Raw genomic sequence first — 21708 nt, forward strand, 5'->3', positions numbered from 1 at the left:
TTCCAGAATAGCTCCAAGTAAAACATTTTTTAAAAAAAGGTAAACTGACTGACAAGCAATGCAGGTTCAACCGTACGAAGACCACTGCCCTTATGCCAACCTAAATAGATTGGTTTTCATCCTTTAACACATATTACTTACATTGCTTAGACACAGCAAACACAGTGGCAGTATGAGCTAAACAAAAAAACTCGCATTAGTCTTCCAAAACTTGCATTGCTTCAAGAAGTTATGTTCAGGACATACGTGCAGCGGGAGGATATGTATGTACGTACTCCACAAACCATAACTTCATCATATCATGCTACTTGTGACATCAGAAATGGAATATTCTGTTTTATTACAGATAACGTCTGGGATCACAGTGTATCCTATGGGATTCACCAGTGCATTAAAATGAGGATTAAGCAACTGTCACGTAAATATTCCATGAGATGGAGCATATTGCGTTAAATCGTTTCCGGATTCAACAATGAAAGCTCTGGCTTGGATCCATAGATGGTTTATGGATATAACACCTTACAATAATGCTCCCTGGCTTCATGAAGACACTCGGTCCTCAGCAATAGCCTTCGCTCTGGCCAGCCTGACAATGCCAAGGACAATAATTCAAATGATATTCTATGGGGTAGGCATGTGGAATCATTAGGCAACATACAATAGGTTCCTCCTTCACAGATTATTGCCTTCTGAAGATCTTCTCAGAATGGGAGGGCTACAAAGGACTTGATCTTCTAACAAGCCTGGCTCAAATCATGTTTGGAACAAACTCCTGTTTTAACACAAAAAGGTATGCATCTGGGTGTGGAAATTGCGGGCGCCGACTTCTGCTATTGTCAGCTGGTGAAACCTTGAGCAAATCAGTGCGCGACGAGGATGCACATGCGAGGTTTGCATTGAATGGGATTAGAGTACACCATGCACGTGTCCATCCACATAAACCCACCAAAGGGCCAGTGATAGCACAAGTGGCATCACAGGTCACATTCAGCGCCTTGAGAGGTCACGCTTAAATATTGATTTATTGAAGTGGACCTGCATTACCTTAGACTTCATAGAAAGTGACAAACATTTAGCCTTGGTGACATTACAGAAAATGACACCACGTTATTTGCCTATGCAGTGCACTTTTTATTGCCTTATAGACATTACAGGCGGCTTTCAGTGAATGATGTCACAACAGCCCTCAACCCCCCCACCCCGAAGATGTCAAATAAAGAAACATTTTAGAATGCTTATAGTTGATTGTTAGTTATGTAGGTGTGGATAAAAGCGAATTTCTTTTACTTTTACCTTTATTACTTTTTGAAAGTGGTAACATAGCAGATTAAAGGAGCAGAGCAGTGTATTTAAAAGTGCACCAGGTAACTAAGTAAGAAAGCTGTAAAAGGGCCCCAGAACATGTAGGCCTCCAATACACTAGAAATGAAAACAAAGCCCTGGGACAAGACTCTGTGTTTTGTGTTTTTGCCTAAATTGCTTTTGTCAATTCAGTCACACAGCAGTGGGCTCACAGCCCTCAGAATATCGTATATGGATCCCTGTCAATAAGGCTAAATTGAAAATTGAAAAGGAACACAAACCAGATTTACTCACAATCCTAACATGCTAAGGAATTAACCTTGTAGAGCACATACTACCCAGTGGCAAATTCCTGACCCCAGCCTAATAGAAAGCTACATTCCATTTATTTGAAGATTTTAAAAAAGTGGCCTGCTTATAGGGTGCCTTCTGCTCATTTCCTGTCGAGCAGATGCATGCCTGTCTCCTTCCCCGTCCCATCTTTGAGCATCAAAGACCGCCCCCTCATGTCAATGCAAGCATTGCCTTCACTCCAATAGATACATTAGGCCCACAGGCGGTTCTACAGATGTACACGAGTTGGATCCCGCCATGGCATACTTTCCCATGCTGCAGGGCTAACTGAGTGCATTTGCAGCTGCTCCATCTAGCAGTGTGTGAATCAAATCAGGCTGTGCCAAAATCACTTGAAATTTGGGGTGCTTTCAGATTCCAGGAACTCCAGAACTTTGTGCTGATTAGACCCTGGAATCTGCCGACAGAAGTTTTAAAAGCTATAGACAGGGAGGGAAATGTAGGTTTGTAGGTCAAAAGCACTATAAAGCCATATTAGTTCGAAAAACTGTGGACGGTCGACCTAGTTCTACTTTTACAATCTAATTTTTCATTGGACCCATCAAATCACACAAACCTCAACTCAATATGGATTGGGTCACACTTTATCCACAAACAAGCTTTACAACGAACACAAACAACTATAAAAAGACACCCTTTTCTATAAATAACTATGCGATATTAAGTTCATGCTTAGTTATCTTTTAACATTTCCTGATCACAATTTCACCAAATTGCCACACTGTAATTTAAAACAAACTTTATATCTTTGTGTAAGCCTCGAAAATTGAGGTGTTAAGGATAAAGAAATTAATGATTTATGTATCCACGGAATGGGTTAAGATTTTCTTTCTACAGCCTGCTATTAGCTGGAAATTAGTGTTAAAGTTTGATCCCATCAGTTAAACCTTATTTATTTTCAGAAAAGTAAGGCAATGCAACATCTGTGCGCACAAAGAAAAGATCACCGCTCTAATTGTCCATCAATAAACTCTTCAACTGCCTTCAGGTGAGTCTGTTCTGAATATAGTCTATACCAGCGGTTCGAAACCTTTTGACTTTTGTATACCTTCCCCCCCACCACCCCCCAAAAAAATAAAATCACTGCTGAAAGCCGGGGACCCCCACCTAAGCAACTACTACGAATAGACCTTTAAAACAAACATATACAAAAACCTTGAAGGAAGTTTACATTGAACAAATACACAAATTATAGTATATTTTATTTAACTCGCAAACAAAGGGATAATAGAAAGTTTAATGGGAAAGCTGGAGCTTTCAAAATGTAGTTTACTTTCTAAATGATGACGTAATATGCTACAATAGGCTAGACTCTGGTATATCACTTGTCTTTTGCTGTCCTAATGCATACTCGGCGCATACCAGTGCTGCTACAGTTGAGGTGGCCAGTTGTTCACCCTGGATACCATTTGCTGTACTTCTGCTGGTGCCTTCAATCAAGCTAATGATACCAACTTAATTTGTAACTTCCAGTTTCAAATTCCTTCACATTTACAGAGTGGAGAAGTGTGGCTCAATGGTTAGAGCGGTAGACCCTGATGCAGAGGTCTAGCCCGGGACCAGGGTTCAATTCCCCGCCTCGGCGGGTCTTGGCTCAAAATTCCACGGACCTGATAATTCTCGCCTCGGTGCCTATTCCAATCATGGAGTCCCACTCTGCAACTCTGGGCAATAGCTTGCTTAATCTCCACAACGGCCCCCACAACGCTAAGGATGCCTGGCCTCCACCTTGGGGGTGCCCAGGAGTGGACACCTCACAGGGAAAGCCAGGATGGGTTCCACAGCGGTATTCGTACAAGCGCCTTGAGACCCTTGCGGGTGAGTAGTGCGCTATACAAGTATCAATTTACATTTTACATTTACAGAGTGTTTTAAAACTTTAAATGTTGCTTCTTTATGTACACATACTTTATTATTCTGCTCATATTGAATTTTATAATCAGACGCAGACCCCCTGAACAGGTCTTGCGGACCTCCAGGGTTCTGAGGACCACATGTTAAGAACCACTGCTCTATAGAGCTGTAACTCATCCGCATTTCCATCCTCCTGACAACAGCTTGCTACAGTCACTTGCAAGCGTCAATCAGCTCTTCACTACACAACAAAGGGATAATGTGCGTCCTAAAGTGCTCACCTTTCCCACTCACACTTCTGTCCTTCTTACACATCAAGGTTTCACTCCACAAAAAATAAAAATAAATGACCCTCGATATTCCACAGCCTGCCCTTCGCCCCTATGAGATGAAATGAAATGAAATTTAATTTATAAAGCTCATGGCTGCCCGAAAGCGTCCCAGCGAGTGACCGACATCTCCAACACAACCCCTGCTCACTGTCCCAGCATTGCCTGGCCATGCCATAACCACCCTAAGCAGCCCTTGCGTTGGCTAAAATATCAGCATGGTAAACAATGTGCTTCATATGAAACCTAACCTAGCATTCATATCATTTACCGTATAAGCACTCTCGAATTCGGATTTTCTGCTACTTAAGCAGATGACTCTCCAAAGACGTCCTTAGCACTGTGGGTATGGGTATATATATAATATATACCCAGCCACAAATCTCGCCCTGCCACATCCCCTATGTGGTGGTCATCAATACTGCTGTGCCACGTGACCACCGCTGTGCAGGTCACTGGTGTCTGGAACTACAATAGGATTAGCTTTGTACACTCTAGGCGCTTGCTCTCCGACCTAACTCACCCGCTCACTTCTAACCTCACTCAATTACATGTGCGTCTATCTATATTAAACATACTTACTGTGCAATAGATTATTAGATGCTTTATTATAAAATGCATAAATGATGGTTGCATCTGCCATTTAATTTTATTAGCTCAAACAGAAGCACTGGCCAGAGTGCTCTTCTATAGATTTACTCACTGGCGGTGATGTATTCAGGAGCCTTTCCAGGACTCAGGGGAACGGCTTCTTCATAATATCCTTCAGGAAGGGATGAGGTTGGTAATGGTGGAGGACCATTCTCCGATAACTGTAAGGAAACACATTAATCTTAAAGAGCAAGTAATGGAAAGTGGCACTTCAGGAAAAAACCTTCTTTAACACTTTTGTAAAATGCACTTACATGTTTATGACATACCGTTCATTACAAATGCAACCGATATAACTCCAAGGCGTATTGCTTCAATTACTAACCAGTATAACTTAATTCCTGTAACACATTTATATATATAGGGTTTCATATGAAAAAGGTCTGCCGTACCTTTGTTTAAATGAACGTAGCACTTAGTAATTAAAAACGTTTTTTTGAGGTACTCTTCCTAACATTAATACATCCCCCAGCCTAAATCTGTTGAGCAAGTTACTTACCATCAGTAATGCCTTATCTGGTAGAGACCATCTAACCGCAGATTCCTTACGTTAGAATTATACCCAGGCGTCAGACTTGATGCACAATTGTTTTTCAGGAGCAGTACTTCTGCGTGCTGGTAAGTGGCGGTGTTCTGTTCCGCGTAGCGGTGCTGGAAGTGACTTGCACAGTGCATATACAAGCGCCACCCGAGGTTTCTGAGATTCACTTATTTTTGGAACTTTTCATCCCAGGAGCGCGGAGCCGCGAAGAACACTGACCACCGGTCGGTGGGGTACTAGGGCCCTGAAAAGGGAATAGCTCTGTACCAATTAATCCATTCGCAGAGCTCGGAGGATGAGAGGGTCGTTAAGGAATCTGAGGCTAGATAGTCTCTACCAGATAAGGCGTAACCGAAGGTAAGTAACTTGTTTACCTGATAGAGACTTCTAGCCACAGATTCCTTACGTTAGAATAGATATCCAAGCAATACCAACCCAAAGGGGGGTGTTTGTGAACCGGATTTAGACTAGGAAGTCTCGAAGGACCGAATGGGCAAAGTGCCTATCCCGACGGAACCAACTGTCCAAGCAGTAGTGCTAGGTGAACGTATGCAGTGAGACGTACGTTGCTGCCTGGCAGATGTCCAGGACCGGAATTCCACATGCTAACGCATTGGTCGTAGCCTTAGCTGTGGAGCACGCAAACCCTCTGGGCGTTGCTTCTATGTGAATGCGCATCAGTCCAGACGGTGACATTTCTCCTCTTCCTTAGAGGGATGAGGTGGAACGTAAAAGGCAGGCAAAGTGATTGACTGGGCTATGTGAAATGGGGTAACCACCTTCGACATGAAGGATCCTTGGGTCCCACTTTGTCTGGGAACAAAGATGTATGGAGGCTGGAATGACAGCGCCTGCAGTTCACTGACCATCCTTGCAGATGTAATTGCTACCAGATAAGGCCATCTTTATGGTGAGAAGCCTAAGAGGACCGGTACGAAGTGGCAACAGGGAGCACACGTTAGAAAAGTAAGTACCAAGTTAAGGTCCCATTGTGACATAACAAAGGGAGCTGGAGGAAAAAAGTGTTACAAATCTTAAGGAACCTATTAAAATAGGGGACCTGAAGAGAGACGGTGCTCTCACAGCCACAGGAAGGTGAAGATGGCAGATAAATAACCATTTAACGTGCCCAATGCAAAGCCCTTCTGGGCCAGGGTAAGGATAAACAAAAGAACTTGGGAAAGGGGTGCATCGGTTTGGATGTACACCATGCACAACAAACTTGCTCAAACAGCTGGCATATACAGTCTTGGTGGAGGGATGCCAAGCTGTGGAAAAAACATTACAGACTTCATGCGGAAGGTCGAAAGCTGTCAACTGTTGCTGCTCAATCTCCACACATAAAAGCGGAGCATTGACAGGTTCAGGAGGAGAACAATCCCCTGCTGCTGCAACAGAAGATCCTCCAGAGGGGGCTGCTTAACCGGAGGACTGGTGGTCATGCTCAACAGCTTGTGATACCAGACTCTCAGAGCTCAGTCCACAGCCACAAGGATGACTTGGGCCTGGTTGTTCCCAATCTTCTTGAGAACTCTGGGCAGGAGTGGTATAGGCATAAAAGCGTACAGAAGACCACTTGAGATGAAAATAGCCGCCTTGGAATAGCCGCCTTGGAAACTCCATTGTGCACAACTGTCGACATTGAGCTTTCTTGGCTGTGACAAAAAGATCTAACCAAGGCTCTCCCCACTGCTGAAAGAGACCTTGCACCACCTCCAGTTGGAGACGCCATTCGTGATCCACTAGGCACCTTCAATTGAGTTCAGAGAGCCCACCTGTGGCCCTATTACACATTATCACTGTTTGCGCCCCATTATGGTGTATAAGCTGCCCCCAGGGCAGCTGCAAACTCGCGTTACCCCCAGGGCACCGCATTCCTTTGAAAACACAGAGCATCCATTTTGTGTTTTCACAGTGCAGGCGGCACCAGTCAGTGACTGCACCCGCCTGCAAGGGGATGTCTGGGGGGTCCATGGGACCCCCTTTACCACCTGCAGAGGGCTGCTGTCAGGAGGCGCACTGACAGTGTGCCACCTGTTAAATGGTGCACTGTCAGTGCACCTCCTGAGGGCTTCTTTGACTCGGCGCCCACGTCTGTAATATGGTGGGGCGCAGAGTCAAAGGAATTCCCTCAGTTGCATAGGGCATGGCCCTATGCAAATGAGGGAACACCCTCTGTTTAAGTGCGCCAGCGCTATCGCTGGAATATGACTCATTACATCGCATGCCAATACCATGCATGCCAGTACAACGCGGGTATTACTACGCGATGTCAATGACAACAGCACACCATTACATCACAAACTTTTACCACGACTATACCTTTACCACGCATGCCATTACAACGCAAAGGCATGCGTGGTAAAGGTATACTCATGGTAAAAGTTTGAAAGGTAAGTGACTTTACCCTTTACCCTGCCCTACCCTAAACCCTAATTTACTATCCCTGCACGACCCTCCCCCGACTCCCAGTCCTCCCCCTACATATACACTACCCTGCACAACCTCCCAACACTACCCTAACCCTTAAACACTACCCTACACAAACACCACAACACTACCCTACCCTAAACCCAAAAACACTACCCCCAGCATGACCCTCCCTCGACCCCAAGGTCGGTCTCTACAATCAAACACTACCCAGCACGACCCCCAACACTACCTTAAACCACTACCCTACACTACACAAACACCACAATACTACCCTAAACCCTAAAACACGACCCCCTCACAACTCTCCCCCATACCCCCAGTCTGGACCCTACACTCAAACACTACCCTGCATGACCCCGACACTACCCTACACACACACCAAAACACTATCCTAAACCCTAAAATGCAACCCCCAGCACGACCCTCTCCTGCCCCCCAGTCCGGTCCCTACTCTGAAACACAAACCACAGCATGACCCTCCCCTACCCCTAATCCCCCTTACCTCTCTCTCCTCGTGGTTCCGCTCTCCTAGTTCCAGCATTGTCTGAGGGGCGGTGAACATAGTTGTGAGGAAACGGAAGAGCCACAGTTTCCTCACAACGATGTGGATAGCCATTACATCGCATGCGTTGTAAAAGCGCATGCGATGTAATGGTATGCGTAGTAATGGTTATGAGTTGTTACATACTGTTATTTAATAATTTTCAACACTAATCCTTTATGCGTTCCGGAGTGGCGTGTTACTCGCCAGAAAAGCGCTTCAAGACCCATCAGGGGTAACAAGTGCTATATGAATGCAAATCTTTCTTCCCCTTTTATTCATCCGCTATCCTTCTCACTCCAAGTAACAGACTAATATCCACCACTGAAATTACCTCATATTTCACCATATTAATTCACCACTAATCCTGAATAGCATGCGTCAACAAGCGAGAGATAAATAAATACAAACCTTTGTCCTCCTCTATCCTTCTGCTATCATTCAAAATCCAAATAACTGACTAACCTATCAACCACTTAAAATGTACTTGCATGTTTCACTATACTAATTCAACACTAATCCTCTATGGGTCCCGGAGTAGCGTGCTACCCGCCGAAAAAGCGCTTCGACGCCTCGTCAGGGGTAGTAAGCGCTATATAAATGCAATTATAAAACAATACAATACCAAGCTTAGGGCGGAGCGAGGTGGTGGAGGATGGCTGGCCTTTACATTTTCCACTATAATACTGACACACATTGCCTCCTGCCGGTTTGAAGAAAAGGGGAATAGGAGCCCTTTGCTGTCACAGCACAGTGTGTTGAGTGCCTGTTCTGGAAAAAGAGATACGTGCTGCACTGGGTTGAAAGCGCTGGGGGCAGAAACGGCTTACACAACCTGTAGGTTACGCGCCTGTTTCATGGATATGCCAAACTTGCTTTTTATTTACAACTGAAATGATTACCTATTTGCTCGGTGATAATACCATAGTCATGGTTCCCCCCCTTCATTCCCCCCTCTTCCTCACACTCTCTTTCGGGAGCATATTGTTCATACTCACTGCTGAGACATGGTTAGATAAGTCTTTGTCGGCCTCTGATTCCTCCAAATTAAATTCAGGTTTGATCTGCTTTATTACATCAAAAAGGCCATTTTTGTTGGCTCTTAGGGCTCAGTGCACATTGCCAATGCTAACCAGTGCTAAAGTGCCCTGCGCTCTTCCCTTTAAACATGGTAAAATTAGCTTACAAAGACTTGGCAAATTTAATTTACTGGTAGGTCCCTAAAAATGTGGTTCTCCATGTACCCAGGGAATGTAAATTAAATGCTGCAAGTGGGCCTGCAACACTTATTGTGCCACCCACGTAAGTAGCCTATTTAAACATGTGTCAAGGCCAGGGCCTGTCATTGCAGTCTGCTTGTGCAGTTATAAAACTGCCATTTTGACCTGGCAAAAGGAACCTTTTGCCAGGCCTAAAAATATTCCCTTTCACTACATATATCACCAGGATGTCATGTCACCACTAGCACAACCCTTTCCATAAGTCAGGGTGCAGTATGCAGAGTGCAGTGTATTTAAATGGTTTGGCATATACTTTTAAATTGTATATGTCCCGGAATAGGCAAGGCTGAATTGCTATCTTTGTTCTTTGTGTGATTCTTGAATTTTTCACAATCCCATGACTTGAATGATGTACAGGCAACATTGATGGCAGCACCCACACTCTTAAAAGTGTTCCAGTGCCACTAGCCTGGGTGCCTTTGTGTGAATTTTTCATACTTTCTGGCTAGGGTGCCATGTGAGACATTTCCATGAGTTCTGGCTGCCTGGGTGCTTATGTGTGACGTTTCCATGCTTTCTGGCCTGGGTGCTTATGTGTGCTATTTCCATAATTTCAGGCTCAGTGACCAGGAGGCTCATGTCATGTGTGACATTTCCATGCTTACTGTCCTGGGTGCTTATGTGTGACGTTTCCGTGCTTTCTGGCCTGGTGTGACCAGGCCTGGGTGTGACGTTTCCATAGTTTCTGGCCTCTCTGCCCTAGGTGCTAGTTATCAGATGCTTATGTGTGACATTTTCACAGTTTCTGCCCTCAGTGCCTAGGTGCTTATGTGTGACATTTCCACAGTTTCTGGCCTCAGTGGCTTGTGTGCTTGTGTCTATTTTTGGTGCTCTCTGAAAGAATGTCCATGGCTGGGTAACCTGGTGCTCTTAAAGGTCATCATCTACTATTTACTGTGCTTTGAAAGTTGATACAATTGAATATGTAATGAAAAATGTGCTGTAAAATTCACCATTTTGGTCTGTCTTTTTCCAAACTTTTCGTGAGGGGAGAACCCCCCAAACCTCACTAGTAGTGGTCGGGCTCGCTCGCTCGCTACGTGCCTGACGGGGGCTTGTCTGCCAAACTTTGCCAGGGCTGCTCTCAGTTCCCAGTCCGGCCCTGGTAGGATGGCTTTCATTGCTAAGCTGATGGGCCTCAGATCCAGGTTGCCATGGAGCCAGGACTCCACAGGAGATCAGAGACCTCCAATCTCCACCCTTCTCAGATGGTTAACTCAACCCAGAAGTGACGTATCTGTGACCGCTGTCAGTTCTAGGTGGGGAAGAGAGATGGATCTGCCCTGACCCAATTGCCGTTCAGTATCAACCAAAGAAGATATTTTGCAGCTTTCTCCGAAATCTGGACCAGGTCGGAGAGGTTCCCTTAATATTAGGCATTCAGATCTCACTGCGGAGCCCGCATAAACCACTTGGCGTGTTCAACCAGCAGGATGCAGTAGGCCATCAGTCCCAGTAGCCTCAGAGTCAACCTCACTGAAATCCAGGAGTGGGAATGATTTAGGCTTCTTTTTCCTTATCGGAGGGCATGCAGCATTACAAAGACTGGCCCATTGACTCCAGGAATGGGACTGAGATCGAGCCTTGGACTTGGAGAGGGACTTGGAGCAACCCGGTGCTGCATCTTTTTGTGCTTGTTAACAAAGTTTCACCTTTCGTACCCTGATGGCCTTCCTGTTCTGTGACTCGCAGTTACCGCAGAAACCACAGGCATTCCTGGAGGGGACCAGTCACAGACATCTGCTTCCGATAACAACCTGTCATTTGAGGGGGGCGACATCTCTTGCACACTGAAGAAATGTTTAGTGAGGAAACAAAACTAGGTAAAAATCTGAGCTACAATTAGAAACTCTGGATCCACGTCTAGTGGTACAGAAAGAAAGGAACTGACTTCAGTGGTCATGAGTGGGGCCTAACATAGGCCCCACACGTCACTTCTGGAATGGCACCATTGCGGAGCCGCATGGAGTCACCTTCCGGCGAATAGATGTACAGCTGAAATGTTTACAGATCAAGTCTGACGCCTGGGGAATATTCAAAAGGTGACAAATCTACAATTACATGGCTTTATCAGAAACGAAACGTTTAGAAACAAATAACTGTATGGCGACACTACTACCAGACACACTCAAAAAGGAAAGAAGGAAGAAAACATAGCACAATGGAACCTGCAAGTGAAAGAATCTTTCCTTTGTATAGCAGCTGTAAATACAGCTGCGACAGCCTTTAGACTACTACAGACTAATTTTGACATAATTTTACCCTCCCCTAAAAATAAGGATTTGACAGGAATCTTGTTGACGATGTTACCCTTCTCTATATGACCTGTTATCAAGCAGATGTGTGGAGAACGTGCAGACATATTGATAAAGCCTAGGCAACATTATATTTTCTCCATTTTCTAGTTGTTCTGGAAAGACCTATGTGTTAGGATGAAAATTAAACTGTGCCCCATTTAAGTTGCTACTTTCATAGGCCATTGAGGAGAAAATGACAGTTTACTGTGGGCATGTTAGTGCACAGTGTTCTCAGGTGTCCTAATTTTAACCCAAACAGTTTGAGAAGCTGTCATAAATGCCACCCGAGAAAGTATGCACTGTATATTTGATTAGATAATTATTTATTTTTTTAAAGCACTGGCACACCTAATAGTTTTGATGCTAGTATGATGCATAGCAACTATCGTATGACTTATTTCACCTCCGGCTGACCCCTGATGCACTTCATACAAAACAAATCCTACTGAATAATGTTTCTCATTCAGAGACAGAAGGAATTTCAAATACATACATTTGCTCATTTTTGCAATTTAATGTTCACAAATATTTGAACCTGCACACTTTTATTTTAGTCTTTAAAGAAGTTTCTGTTCATAGCAAGCCTTAATAACAAGTTAGTGCAAATAGTGCAGGGAGGTGCAGGGTAGCAAAAGATTAACTGGAGTTAGGGGTGATATTAAAAAATGAGCATGAAGGGGATGGGTGGGGAAGCAATGGACCAGCCGGTGGGGGAAAGCAACAGAGAGCGAGGGGGCGGGAGGAAGTTAAGGAGGGAGCAGCGCACAGGAAGAACACAAATCCACTCCCACTGAGTGCTCAAGGTCAAAGAAAAAAGCAATCCTGAATCCAAGCAACATCAACAGCTGAAGGATAAGTTAAACAATCAAATGCTGTAAATGTGGCGACCGCTAGTGAACTTTGTAAAAACATCTGCACCATAGGAAAGCCACCATGATGCAATGTGTACGTATTCTGGCCCCTTTCCTCCTTCAGGGGCCATCTCTTAGGTGGCAGGGTAATACCACACGTGTTTACGGCATCTTTCATTGAGGAACTTGTACTGCTCTGGGTTGGTTTGTTTTACTTCTTATGGCAACTGCGAACAAATGGATTCACAATCTCACGCCACATTCTTAATGTCCCCAGCAGTATGAAAATATTCTCAACTACAAGAAAAGCGGGACCCCCTGGAGAATAGAAAGCCATGTGGATGAGGCTTGAAAGAAACATAGGGGGGAAAGGCTCTAAGACTTCCCCCTATGTGACAGACATATTGGATTTTCAGAGTTTAGTGTGGTCACCGAGGAAGAATGCATTGTATAGTTCACTTTGAAAACCAAACTGCCTCCAGCGGTGAAACTGAAAGTAGCTGACTTGAAATTACCCACATCAGTAAACTGCGAAACGAATCACTTGTGCTTCCAGGCTAGCACAGATTTGTTACACAACACTGGTCTTCTGGATGTTTTTTTGAACTTTAAATGCACTTCCAATGTGTAGTTAAAGTTTGGGTGGAGTCTATGTATACAGATAGAAATACACTTATTGACATAGCCAATAGGTTAGCTTGATGTGCTGACCCCTTAACGAAGCCAGTAAACCAATTTTTCATATAATTCCGTGTTAGTCATGTCCCAGAATCACACTGACTGACAAAGGTTCTCAGTGAGTTTAAAGGAATCTAGACTTTCCTCAAAAATACTCCTTTGGTTCCTCCTTCCAGCCTGAGTCACCCAAAGAGCGGTAAACTAGAGTGCGCCAGCATATTTGTCTAGTGAGATCTAGCGGTCAGATGGGCTATTTAATGCATTCAGCAGTACTCTTATGAGGACAGAGGGGAAAAATGCAACAAAGAAAAGGTAAGACGTCAAGCCTTTTCTTGCAGTGCACCTGCAATCAGGAACTTCCTTCTCTAAAGATCCAACAAGTTCCATCATCTTAGCTTGAGGAAGGACCTCAAAACATTTCTCTTCAAGCACCAACATATCCACATATAACCCTCCAGATGATGGACGCAGACAGTATCTCCTCTTATCCTGATTGCACTTCCTCCCTCTCCCCCCATATGTACTTCTACACACTATACTTCTCTATACACAACTTGATTTGTACTGAGGCTCACACTACATAAATCTCCATACACACACATGTATACTTATATACGCAGGTTAACAGGCAAATGATAGATAGCCCTTTCCTTCTTGACCAGAGTTAAACCATTAATTAGATGGTCACGGTCAGGCTTGCATTTATCCTTGCATTCAAACAAACAAATGGTGAATCAGAGCTTTGAAAAGAGAGTTTACCCATGGGGAAAGGGAGGCTTCTGAACACCATCACCTACGGACCTGTTAGACTGAAAGTGATGATGCAAGTGTTTGGGAGACGGAAGGAGATTTCTTCTAGCAGCCTCAGCATTTCATGGAAGATTTTGTGAGTAGTTCTTATTGTTACATATTTGTCCTATCACCAATACGGAAGTATAGGCATGACGATGGCTCCCTGAGAATTATCAGAGCTGCAAACAGGGCAGACTTTGTGATGAAGGTATGCTCCGGTTTACTCCCGTTAATTTCCCTGGAGTCTACACATAATTGTCAGACGTGCTTATTTATATGGCGTGGTGCTTTGCTCGGTTTCAATATATAAACCACAATGTCTTAGGGGAATAATCAAATCTAGTTTTACTCCACTATTGAATTTCAATCTACCTCTATTTGCTACACCTAACTGAGACAGACAGGCACTTTGTTTGCTGAGAATGCATTTTGAAAAGGTTTCCATTTTTCTGTACTTGGGCAAAATACTTTATCCAAATTTATTATTTGCTTTAGTAAAGCAATTATCTGCATAGGATTTAAAATGTATTTAGGTAACTAGGTAGTAGAATACATTTTTTTTAGTTTTAAAGATGCTCGGTTGAGTCGTGAGGGTTGTTAACCCCTTCCACGCTGATGACGAGCTGGGCTCGTCATCAGGTAGCCTCCTCGCACGCTGATGACGAGCCCAGCTCGTCACGTAACATACGCTTTTGAATATCTCAGCGTGCGAGCGGAATTCCGCCGGCACGCATGCGGTTACGGTGATGTTTTTGTGTATAATGAAGTAGGGTCTCTCACTGCGGACAATGAGCATTAATGGAAGTCAATGTTTTAAGCAGGAACATGGGCCTTTCAGTCACTTCACAAAATACTCCATACAAAGACTACAGTGGTGGGGAGTATTGTGGGGCGGATGCAAGGTTTGTTTGAGATTAGTGTACATCATTGATGCCTTTGGCCCAATGGTGGCAACTCTGTTATGAGGAGCCTTTTTTGCCTCACAAATGGTGAAAGTGTAGACCTTTGATCATTAAACGTGGTGACGTTTATTTCAAAAACATCTAGAAATAAAAGTTCTGAAATGTAATAATGATGAGAAATACACATTTTAAAAAGGTAATGTAGGGAATATGGGCAGGCGAATGTAAAGGTTAAGTGGCAAGGTTTGTTTCAAGGGAAGAGGAAGGAAGGTAGTGTAAAAATGAATAAAAAACAAAACCAAGAAGTAGGTGTAAGGTAACACTCATGATTAATAAAGGTATGGAGGTTGACCCTTTAAAGAAAAATAAACAATTTTAAAAATCTTACTGAATTAAACTGAGATGATTAATCTGATATTGATAGATTAGTGTGTGCAATCCTCTACTCTTGGCAATATTTCCTACCTATGCACCATGTTTAGAGTTGGTCTTCAAACCTCACAATCCTCTGTGGAATTCCCCCACATAGGACGTACCACAGCCAACACCCTTCAAACCATACATTTAGTAACTGATGACCATCCGAGCTCTTCATCAAGGGTACAAAGCACTACACAAATGCTTAATTGCAATACTAAGTACTAATACAGGCACCCAATAGGATTTACTTCTAGATTGATCGAAGATGAAATAATGGAACTGAAATAACCATTTGGAACAGTAGATGTGTTCTCCTTGTATGCTGCCGCTCAACGACTCCGGGTAAAGACACTCCATTCACCATCCCTACGCAGCATGACTGCAGAATATACCCTCAACTAACCAACCATCCCTATTTTCACCCCTCTTGGCCAGGGTGAGTCGGCGGGGTCTACCCAGATCCTGTGGATAAACCTTTGCTTACAATGAGGAGGAAAAAGTGCGCAACAGAAAAAGTAAATAACATGACCTCACATACAACATAAAAGATTTGTTTTGTTCTGAAACAAGAATTCTTCAATTGTACACTCTTCCGGCGCTATCAATGCAAAATAATTCTATGAATTATAAAACTTCTCATGACCTGTGGCTTCTTTCCAAAATGTATGGTTTTAACAGATGAACAATCAGCATGAAAACAAAAGACAGAGCTCGACTTCTTGTTAAAAAAGGTCCAAAAGCACCGTGTAACTTCCGTGCAAGCCCGCCAAGTAACACATTACTAGCAGACTGCTGCAGATAAGTGATAGCAGAAACCAATTAGGCACAGAGCTGCAAGGAAATAATCTTTCAATACAAACATATTTGAGTAAGAACTGTGCTTCCAAACTAAACTGAAAAGCACCGATTTGTTCAGTAGGTTTCTGGGTAATGGAGAACAGACTTCATTTGACCAGAACAACTTCTCACCAACACTGTGGGGTAAAATTAAATTAACTTAAAAAAATATCAAATGGAGACATGGAATCTTATGGCATTTAGATGATATTAAATCATGGAGAGAGGAATGATATGCTAGCCTTAGTGAATATATAAACAAGAGATTTTACAGCATACTAGACTTTAATGTTCTGTACGTTTGTGTATATGTATGTGTGTATGAATGAATGTATGTATGTATATGGTATTTCTATAGCGCAAATCTAGCCAAAAGACAGTGAGGAACTGTATAGAATCAAAGACCTGCATAAATCCAAACTGTGTTAGAGATATAGCTAAGTAGTAGTCGGTAGTTGCAGTCTGGTGTATTGTTCTTTAAAGAGGCGAGCCTTCAACTCTTTACTAAATTGGAGCAGGATGAATACAGTGATGTTGTAGCAGATCCTAGGAGATGGAAAAAGCCTGCTGCCTTTTATTTTCTACTAGCAGCCCGTCCCGACGTTGTCCAGGTATGAATTGCTGCCGGACAGTAGTATATTGTTTTGTGGGATTTCGTCTTGATATCATTTCTTATCTGTGACAGGCCTGTGAAACGCTCCGATTCACAGTGCACTGTTGATGCACTTAAGAGTGCGCGTTCAGTCGTGTGTGAACTCGAGTTTCCCTACTTTATTTTTCCTTGCAATATTATATAGCGCAAACTCGACAACATGGCATGAACACATTACAGAAGAACACATTCATTTGTGGTAGGCACGGGGAGACAAAGCGATTTGCCTTGAATCACAGGATGTTGAGCTGATGCGGAGATTCGAACGTAGCTCCCCAGCTCTAAAGTTCGCAATTCTAGAACTTGTGGCGGGAGGTGTGTCTAAAAGTGTATGTCGGTGCTGGCCATCAATGAGAGAGACCTGTGCATTTTTCAAATCGGTGATGAAAAAATATGAGTATGTTGCTGGAGATGTGGGCCGCCGTGCCACCAATGTACTTACCAGGGGAGGGTAAACACCCATTATTCCGCAACTTTCTTTCCGCATACCGTCACTCCGCATACATTCATTACAAAAGTACCATGACTCCGCAATGCCATTATAGCGCATGGCATTACATTTTATATGCTTTTACCACGCATACATTTACAACGAAATTCGCTGTAAATGCATGAATGGTAAAAGCATGTTTTTTTTAAATGTTTGGATAAGGTAGGTATGGGTATAGGGGCATATGTTTTGGGGTTTTGAGGTATATGTTTTGGGGTGATTGGGTATTTTAAGGGTTTAGATATAGTTTTGGGATATGGGGTACTGGGGTAGTTTTAGGGTTTAGGAATAGGTATGGGTTTTGGGGTACAGGGGTATTTTTAGGGTTCAGGGCTAGGTTTGGATTTTGAGGTATTGGGGTATTTATAGGGTTCAGGGGTAGGTTTGGGTTTTGGGGTACAGGGGTATTTTTAGGGTTCAGGGCTAGGTTTGGGTTTTGGGGAACAGGGGTATTTTTATGGTTCAGGGCTAGGTTTGGGTTTTGGGGTACAGGGGTATTTTTAGGGTTCAGGGGTAGGTTTGGGTTTTGGGGTACAGGGGTATTTTAAGGGTTCAGGGCTAGGTTTGGGTTTTGGGGTACAGGGGTATTTTTAGGGTTTAGGGCTAGGTTTGGGTTTTGGGGTACAGGGGTATTTTTAGGGTTCAGGGCTAGGTTTGGATTTTGAGGTACAGGGGTATTTATAGGGTTCAGGGATAGGTTTGGGTTTTGGGGTACATGGTATATTAATAGGGTTAAGATGGGTTAGTGTTTAAGGGTGTTGGGGTATTTTAAGGAGTAAGGGTGGGTTATGATTATGGGGTGCAGGGTTATTTAAAGGGAGCAGGGTGGACACCCGGAGCTGGAATGTACAGAACCTGGGAAGAAAAAAACAATGAAATATTGGGCACAATGCTCACTTTTTTTTCTTCGTAATCCCGCGCCCCGCACACGCCCACGCCCCCAGCACACGCCCACAGCGCACAATATGAGACATGGCATGAAGGGCGGAACGTACCACACGCCCCCAGCGTTTGTCACGCCCCCGCACACGCCCACAGCACAACACAGACACGCCCACAAGGGACTACTTTGCTGGCACAGTTCTTTTACCTTTTAAATGTATATGGTGGGCGTCTGCATAGCCTATGTCCTTCTGCTGCAACTGCCCTTTCCAACGCTGTATTGGGTGTTGTGATTGATGCTGTGGTTCCTGAGATTACCCGCCTCAAAGGTTTGGGCTCTCTCTTTATTATATTAGTATAGATTTTACAATTCTACAGTTTGATGGTGTCCTCGCTGCTGGAATGCCAAGTGCCGCCAGAGATGGTGAGCGTGTCTTCAAGATAAGCACAGGGTGCTGGTTGCGATGGATTTGTAAATAACTAAGCTGGTTTTGAAGATGGTGTGGGCTGGCAAGGGAGAACAATGGGGTTCCATCAGGCTGAGAGTGATGTGATCATATTTCCTCAGACCCTCGTTGAGGGGGTGTCAGTTTGAAGTCTGGGAGGCCATGGCGTTACCACCATCCATATGCAGACGGGGGCTTGAACAGCACCTAAGTCCTTTTCTGAAAGAAACTCTTTCACATTCTTTAGAGGAGAGAGCTGGTACCAGGCAGTCTTTATCTTTTTGGTAGTGTGTTCCTTGATGAGGAAGTTGGCCTCCAGGTTGACTCCAAGTGTCCTGGCATTCCGTGAAAGATGGGGTTTGAAGTTGTCTAGGTTCATGTCAATTATTCAGGTTTGTGAGGTTTGTCTGTTGCTCTTGGCAAATAACAGGAATTATATTTTGGTTGGACTGAGCTTTCTGACAGATGCTGGACAAACCAGGTTTGGATGATGTACAGGCACTGTTTGATGCATTGCATATCTCAAGCAGAGGAGACTTCCAAGCAGAGCTGTGTATCGTCAGCATATTCGTGAATCTGGATGTTGTTATCTGCAAGTAGAGGGCCAAGCCTTTCCATGTAGAGGTTGAAGATGACAGGAGACAGTATGGAAGCCTGGGGGACTCTGCAGGTGACTGGCACCTGCAGTTGCCCATGTGAACAAACTAGAAAGGTAGGTAACCACTAAAGGTCAATGCCGATGAATACCATTCAAGACTCCAGGATGTGTGTGTGTGTATATTATATATATATATATATATATATATATATATATATATATATATATATATATATATATATATATATATATATATATATATATATATATCTCAATATCAAGGTAGCTGGGATTACCGAAACACGTTGAGGAGACTTTCTCAGGGCTTAATAAATTTGGTGACTTTATCAGCTTCCTGAGTGCCATGCTCTTCTGTGATTTGGTGGAGATTGCTGGAATATATATATCACACCAAGGTATGTACATGTTGAGTTTGTTTAAGAAAATGTATAGAAACGTACTTTTGGGTATTTTGCCCCTCGATATTGTTGGAACGATCGGTTCCATCGATATTCGGGATTCAATATTCACAGCTTACACAATGTGAGGGAGGGACGGCCAACTGTCAAAGGCAGTTGAGAGGACCAGCAATATCAGGAGGTAGGGATCATCTTCATCTGTCGTAAAGATTGTCTATGATGTTTAAAGTGTGTAACGTAGCATGATCTGAAGGCACATTCATATTTCTGATCATTTTTCTCAATTTCAATATGTTACATATTACAGCACACTGCTGAAGGCCCTGTGTCCCAGTTATAAGTCCAACCTGCAGGTGAGGGCTGCTAAAAACGGGCATACCCATAGGCAGAAGGGTTATAATGTTATTGTAACATTCCACCGAACGGAGGTAGAATGCTCTGCATCGAAAACAGAAAAACAAACATCGTAACTTTGGAGTGTTATCCACAAAGCTCTCCAGAATAAGGGTCCCCCTTACCTTGCAGAGAAATTCACACCCTATACCCCAGTATGTGCTCTCGCTCTAGCACCAAATTCCTTCTTGAAGTTCCCACCATCAGGAGGGCAAGACTGGGAGGGAAGGCTCTATTCTACTTTGGCCCTCGCCTCTGCAACAAACTCCCTGTGTCCCTCAGGTTATGTTTAGAACATGCCAAGTTCAGAAAACTGTTAAAGACTTTCCTGTTCCACACTCACTAAGTATTCCAGGATCACCAACTCTCCTCAACTGTCCGTTTAAGTGATAGGGATACCCCTTCAGGAGTCAATTTAAGCGCTATATAAACTTATAAATAAAATAAATAAATAATAAATAGAAGGTGTAAACCAGCCGGGACACCTCTGCTGGAGGTAGCTGTTCGTGCTCTACAAATGGCGATATTATTATTATTAGTCATGAGCCACTCCACTGTCTTCGATACACGTCAACATTCCATTATTAGAGGTGAACAATTTCTTATTTAGGATTAATTGCAGTGTTACACTTTCTCAATTGATTCAATAGGTACAGTCTTAACTCGCTCTAGTCAGAGATCCATTGCTCTCTACCAGGCTCACGTTGTACAAATACCTACACATAAGGAAAATGCTACTTACCAGTATGCATCAGTTCTTGGCATGTAGAGCTGCAGATCCACACACTTTGCATTAGATCGCCATCTGGTGTTGGGCTCCGATGGTTGCACCTTGTTGTTGTCTTGGTAGAAGTCTTTGTAGTCACGAAATAGGTGACTCCTCCCTTGGACGATAGTGCGCATGGGCATCGACTCCATCCTTGAACTGTTTTTCCCCATGATGGGAAATGGAGTTAGTAGAAAAGTAAAGGATGTCCATGTGTATATCTAAGTAAGATAGTACTGAAACAGATACAGGTCCCGGGGAGGTGGGTGGGCGTGTGTGGATCTGCCGCTCTACATGCCAAGAGCAGATGCAAACTGGTAAGTAGCATTTTCCATTCGAGGCATATGAGATGCAGATCACACACTTTTCATAGACTGTACAGCAGTATATCCCCTAGCGGTGGTCACCTGTATCGGTTGCAGTAGTTTGAAAGAGTGTTTTAAGAACAGCTTGGCCCACAGAAGCATGTTGCTTGGCCTGCACGTCAACACAATAGTGTTTAGAGAAGGTATGTGTTGTAGACCATTTTGCTGCCTTACAAATGTCTTCTAGGAAAATGTTCCCTAAGAATACCATAGAAGCCCCTGGTGTGCGTGTTGAATGCGCACTAGGGGGAATTGTCAATGTGCGTTTGGCTTTTTGGTAGCATATTTGTATATATTTAACAATCCACCTTGCAATCCCAGCTTTAGAGATGGGATTACCTTTATGCGGTGGGGAGAAAGCTACAAACAATTGTTTTGTTTTTCGAAAGGATTTAGTCCTGTCAATGTTATAAAGAAGAGCTCTTTTGACGTCTAGCGTGTGAAGAGCTCTTTCTGCTACAGAACCTGGGTTTTGAAAAAACACCGGTAACTCTACCGATTGGTTAAAATGAAACGTAGAGATGACTTTAGGATGGAATTTTGGATTTGTTCTGAGAACTACCTTGTTATTGTGTATTTGTAAGAAGGGTTCTTGTATGGTTAAAGCTTGGATCTCACTAATTCTTCTAAGAGAG

The 21708-nt window shown here is 43.5% G+C and overlaps 1 protein-coding gene across 3 annotated transcripts in view; it reads right to left on the reverse strand.

The window, feature by feature from the left end:
* AFAP1 (actin filament associated protein 1) overlaps positions 1–21708 on the reverse strand; it is a 407485-nt gene that overhangs the window by 164559 nt on the left and 221218 nt on the right. For all 3 annotated transcript variants that reach the window (XM_078678522.1, XM_078678521.1, XM_078678520.1), the window contains exon 4: positions 4543–4651. In XM_078678522.1, coding sequence (XP_078534648.1) covers positions 4543–4651 — 109 coding nt within the window. The remainder of the gene's footprint in view (positions 1–4542; positions 4652–21708) is intronic.

This window comes from Lissotriton helveticus, chromosome 2_2 (assembly GCF_964261635.1).
Source record: "Lissotriton helveticus chromosome 2_2, aLisHel1.1, whole genome shotgun sequence".
NCBI lineage: Eukaryota > Metazoa > Chordata > Amphibia > Caudata > Salamandridae > Lissotriton > Lissotriton helveticus.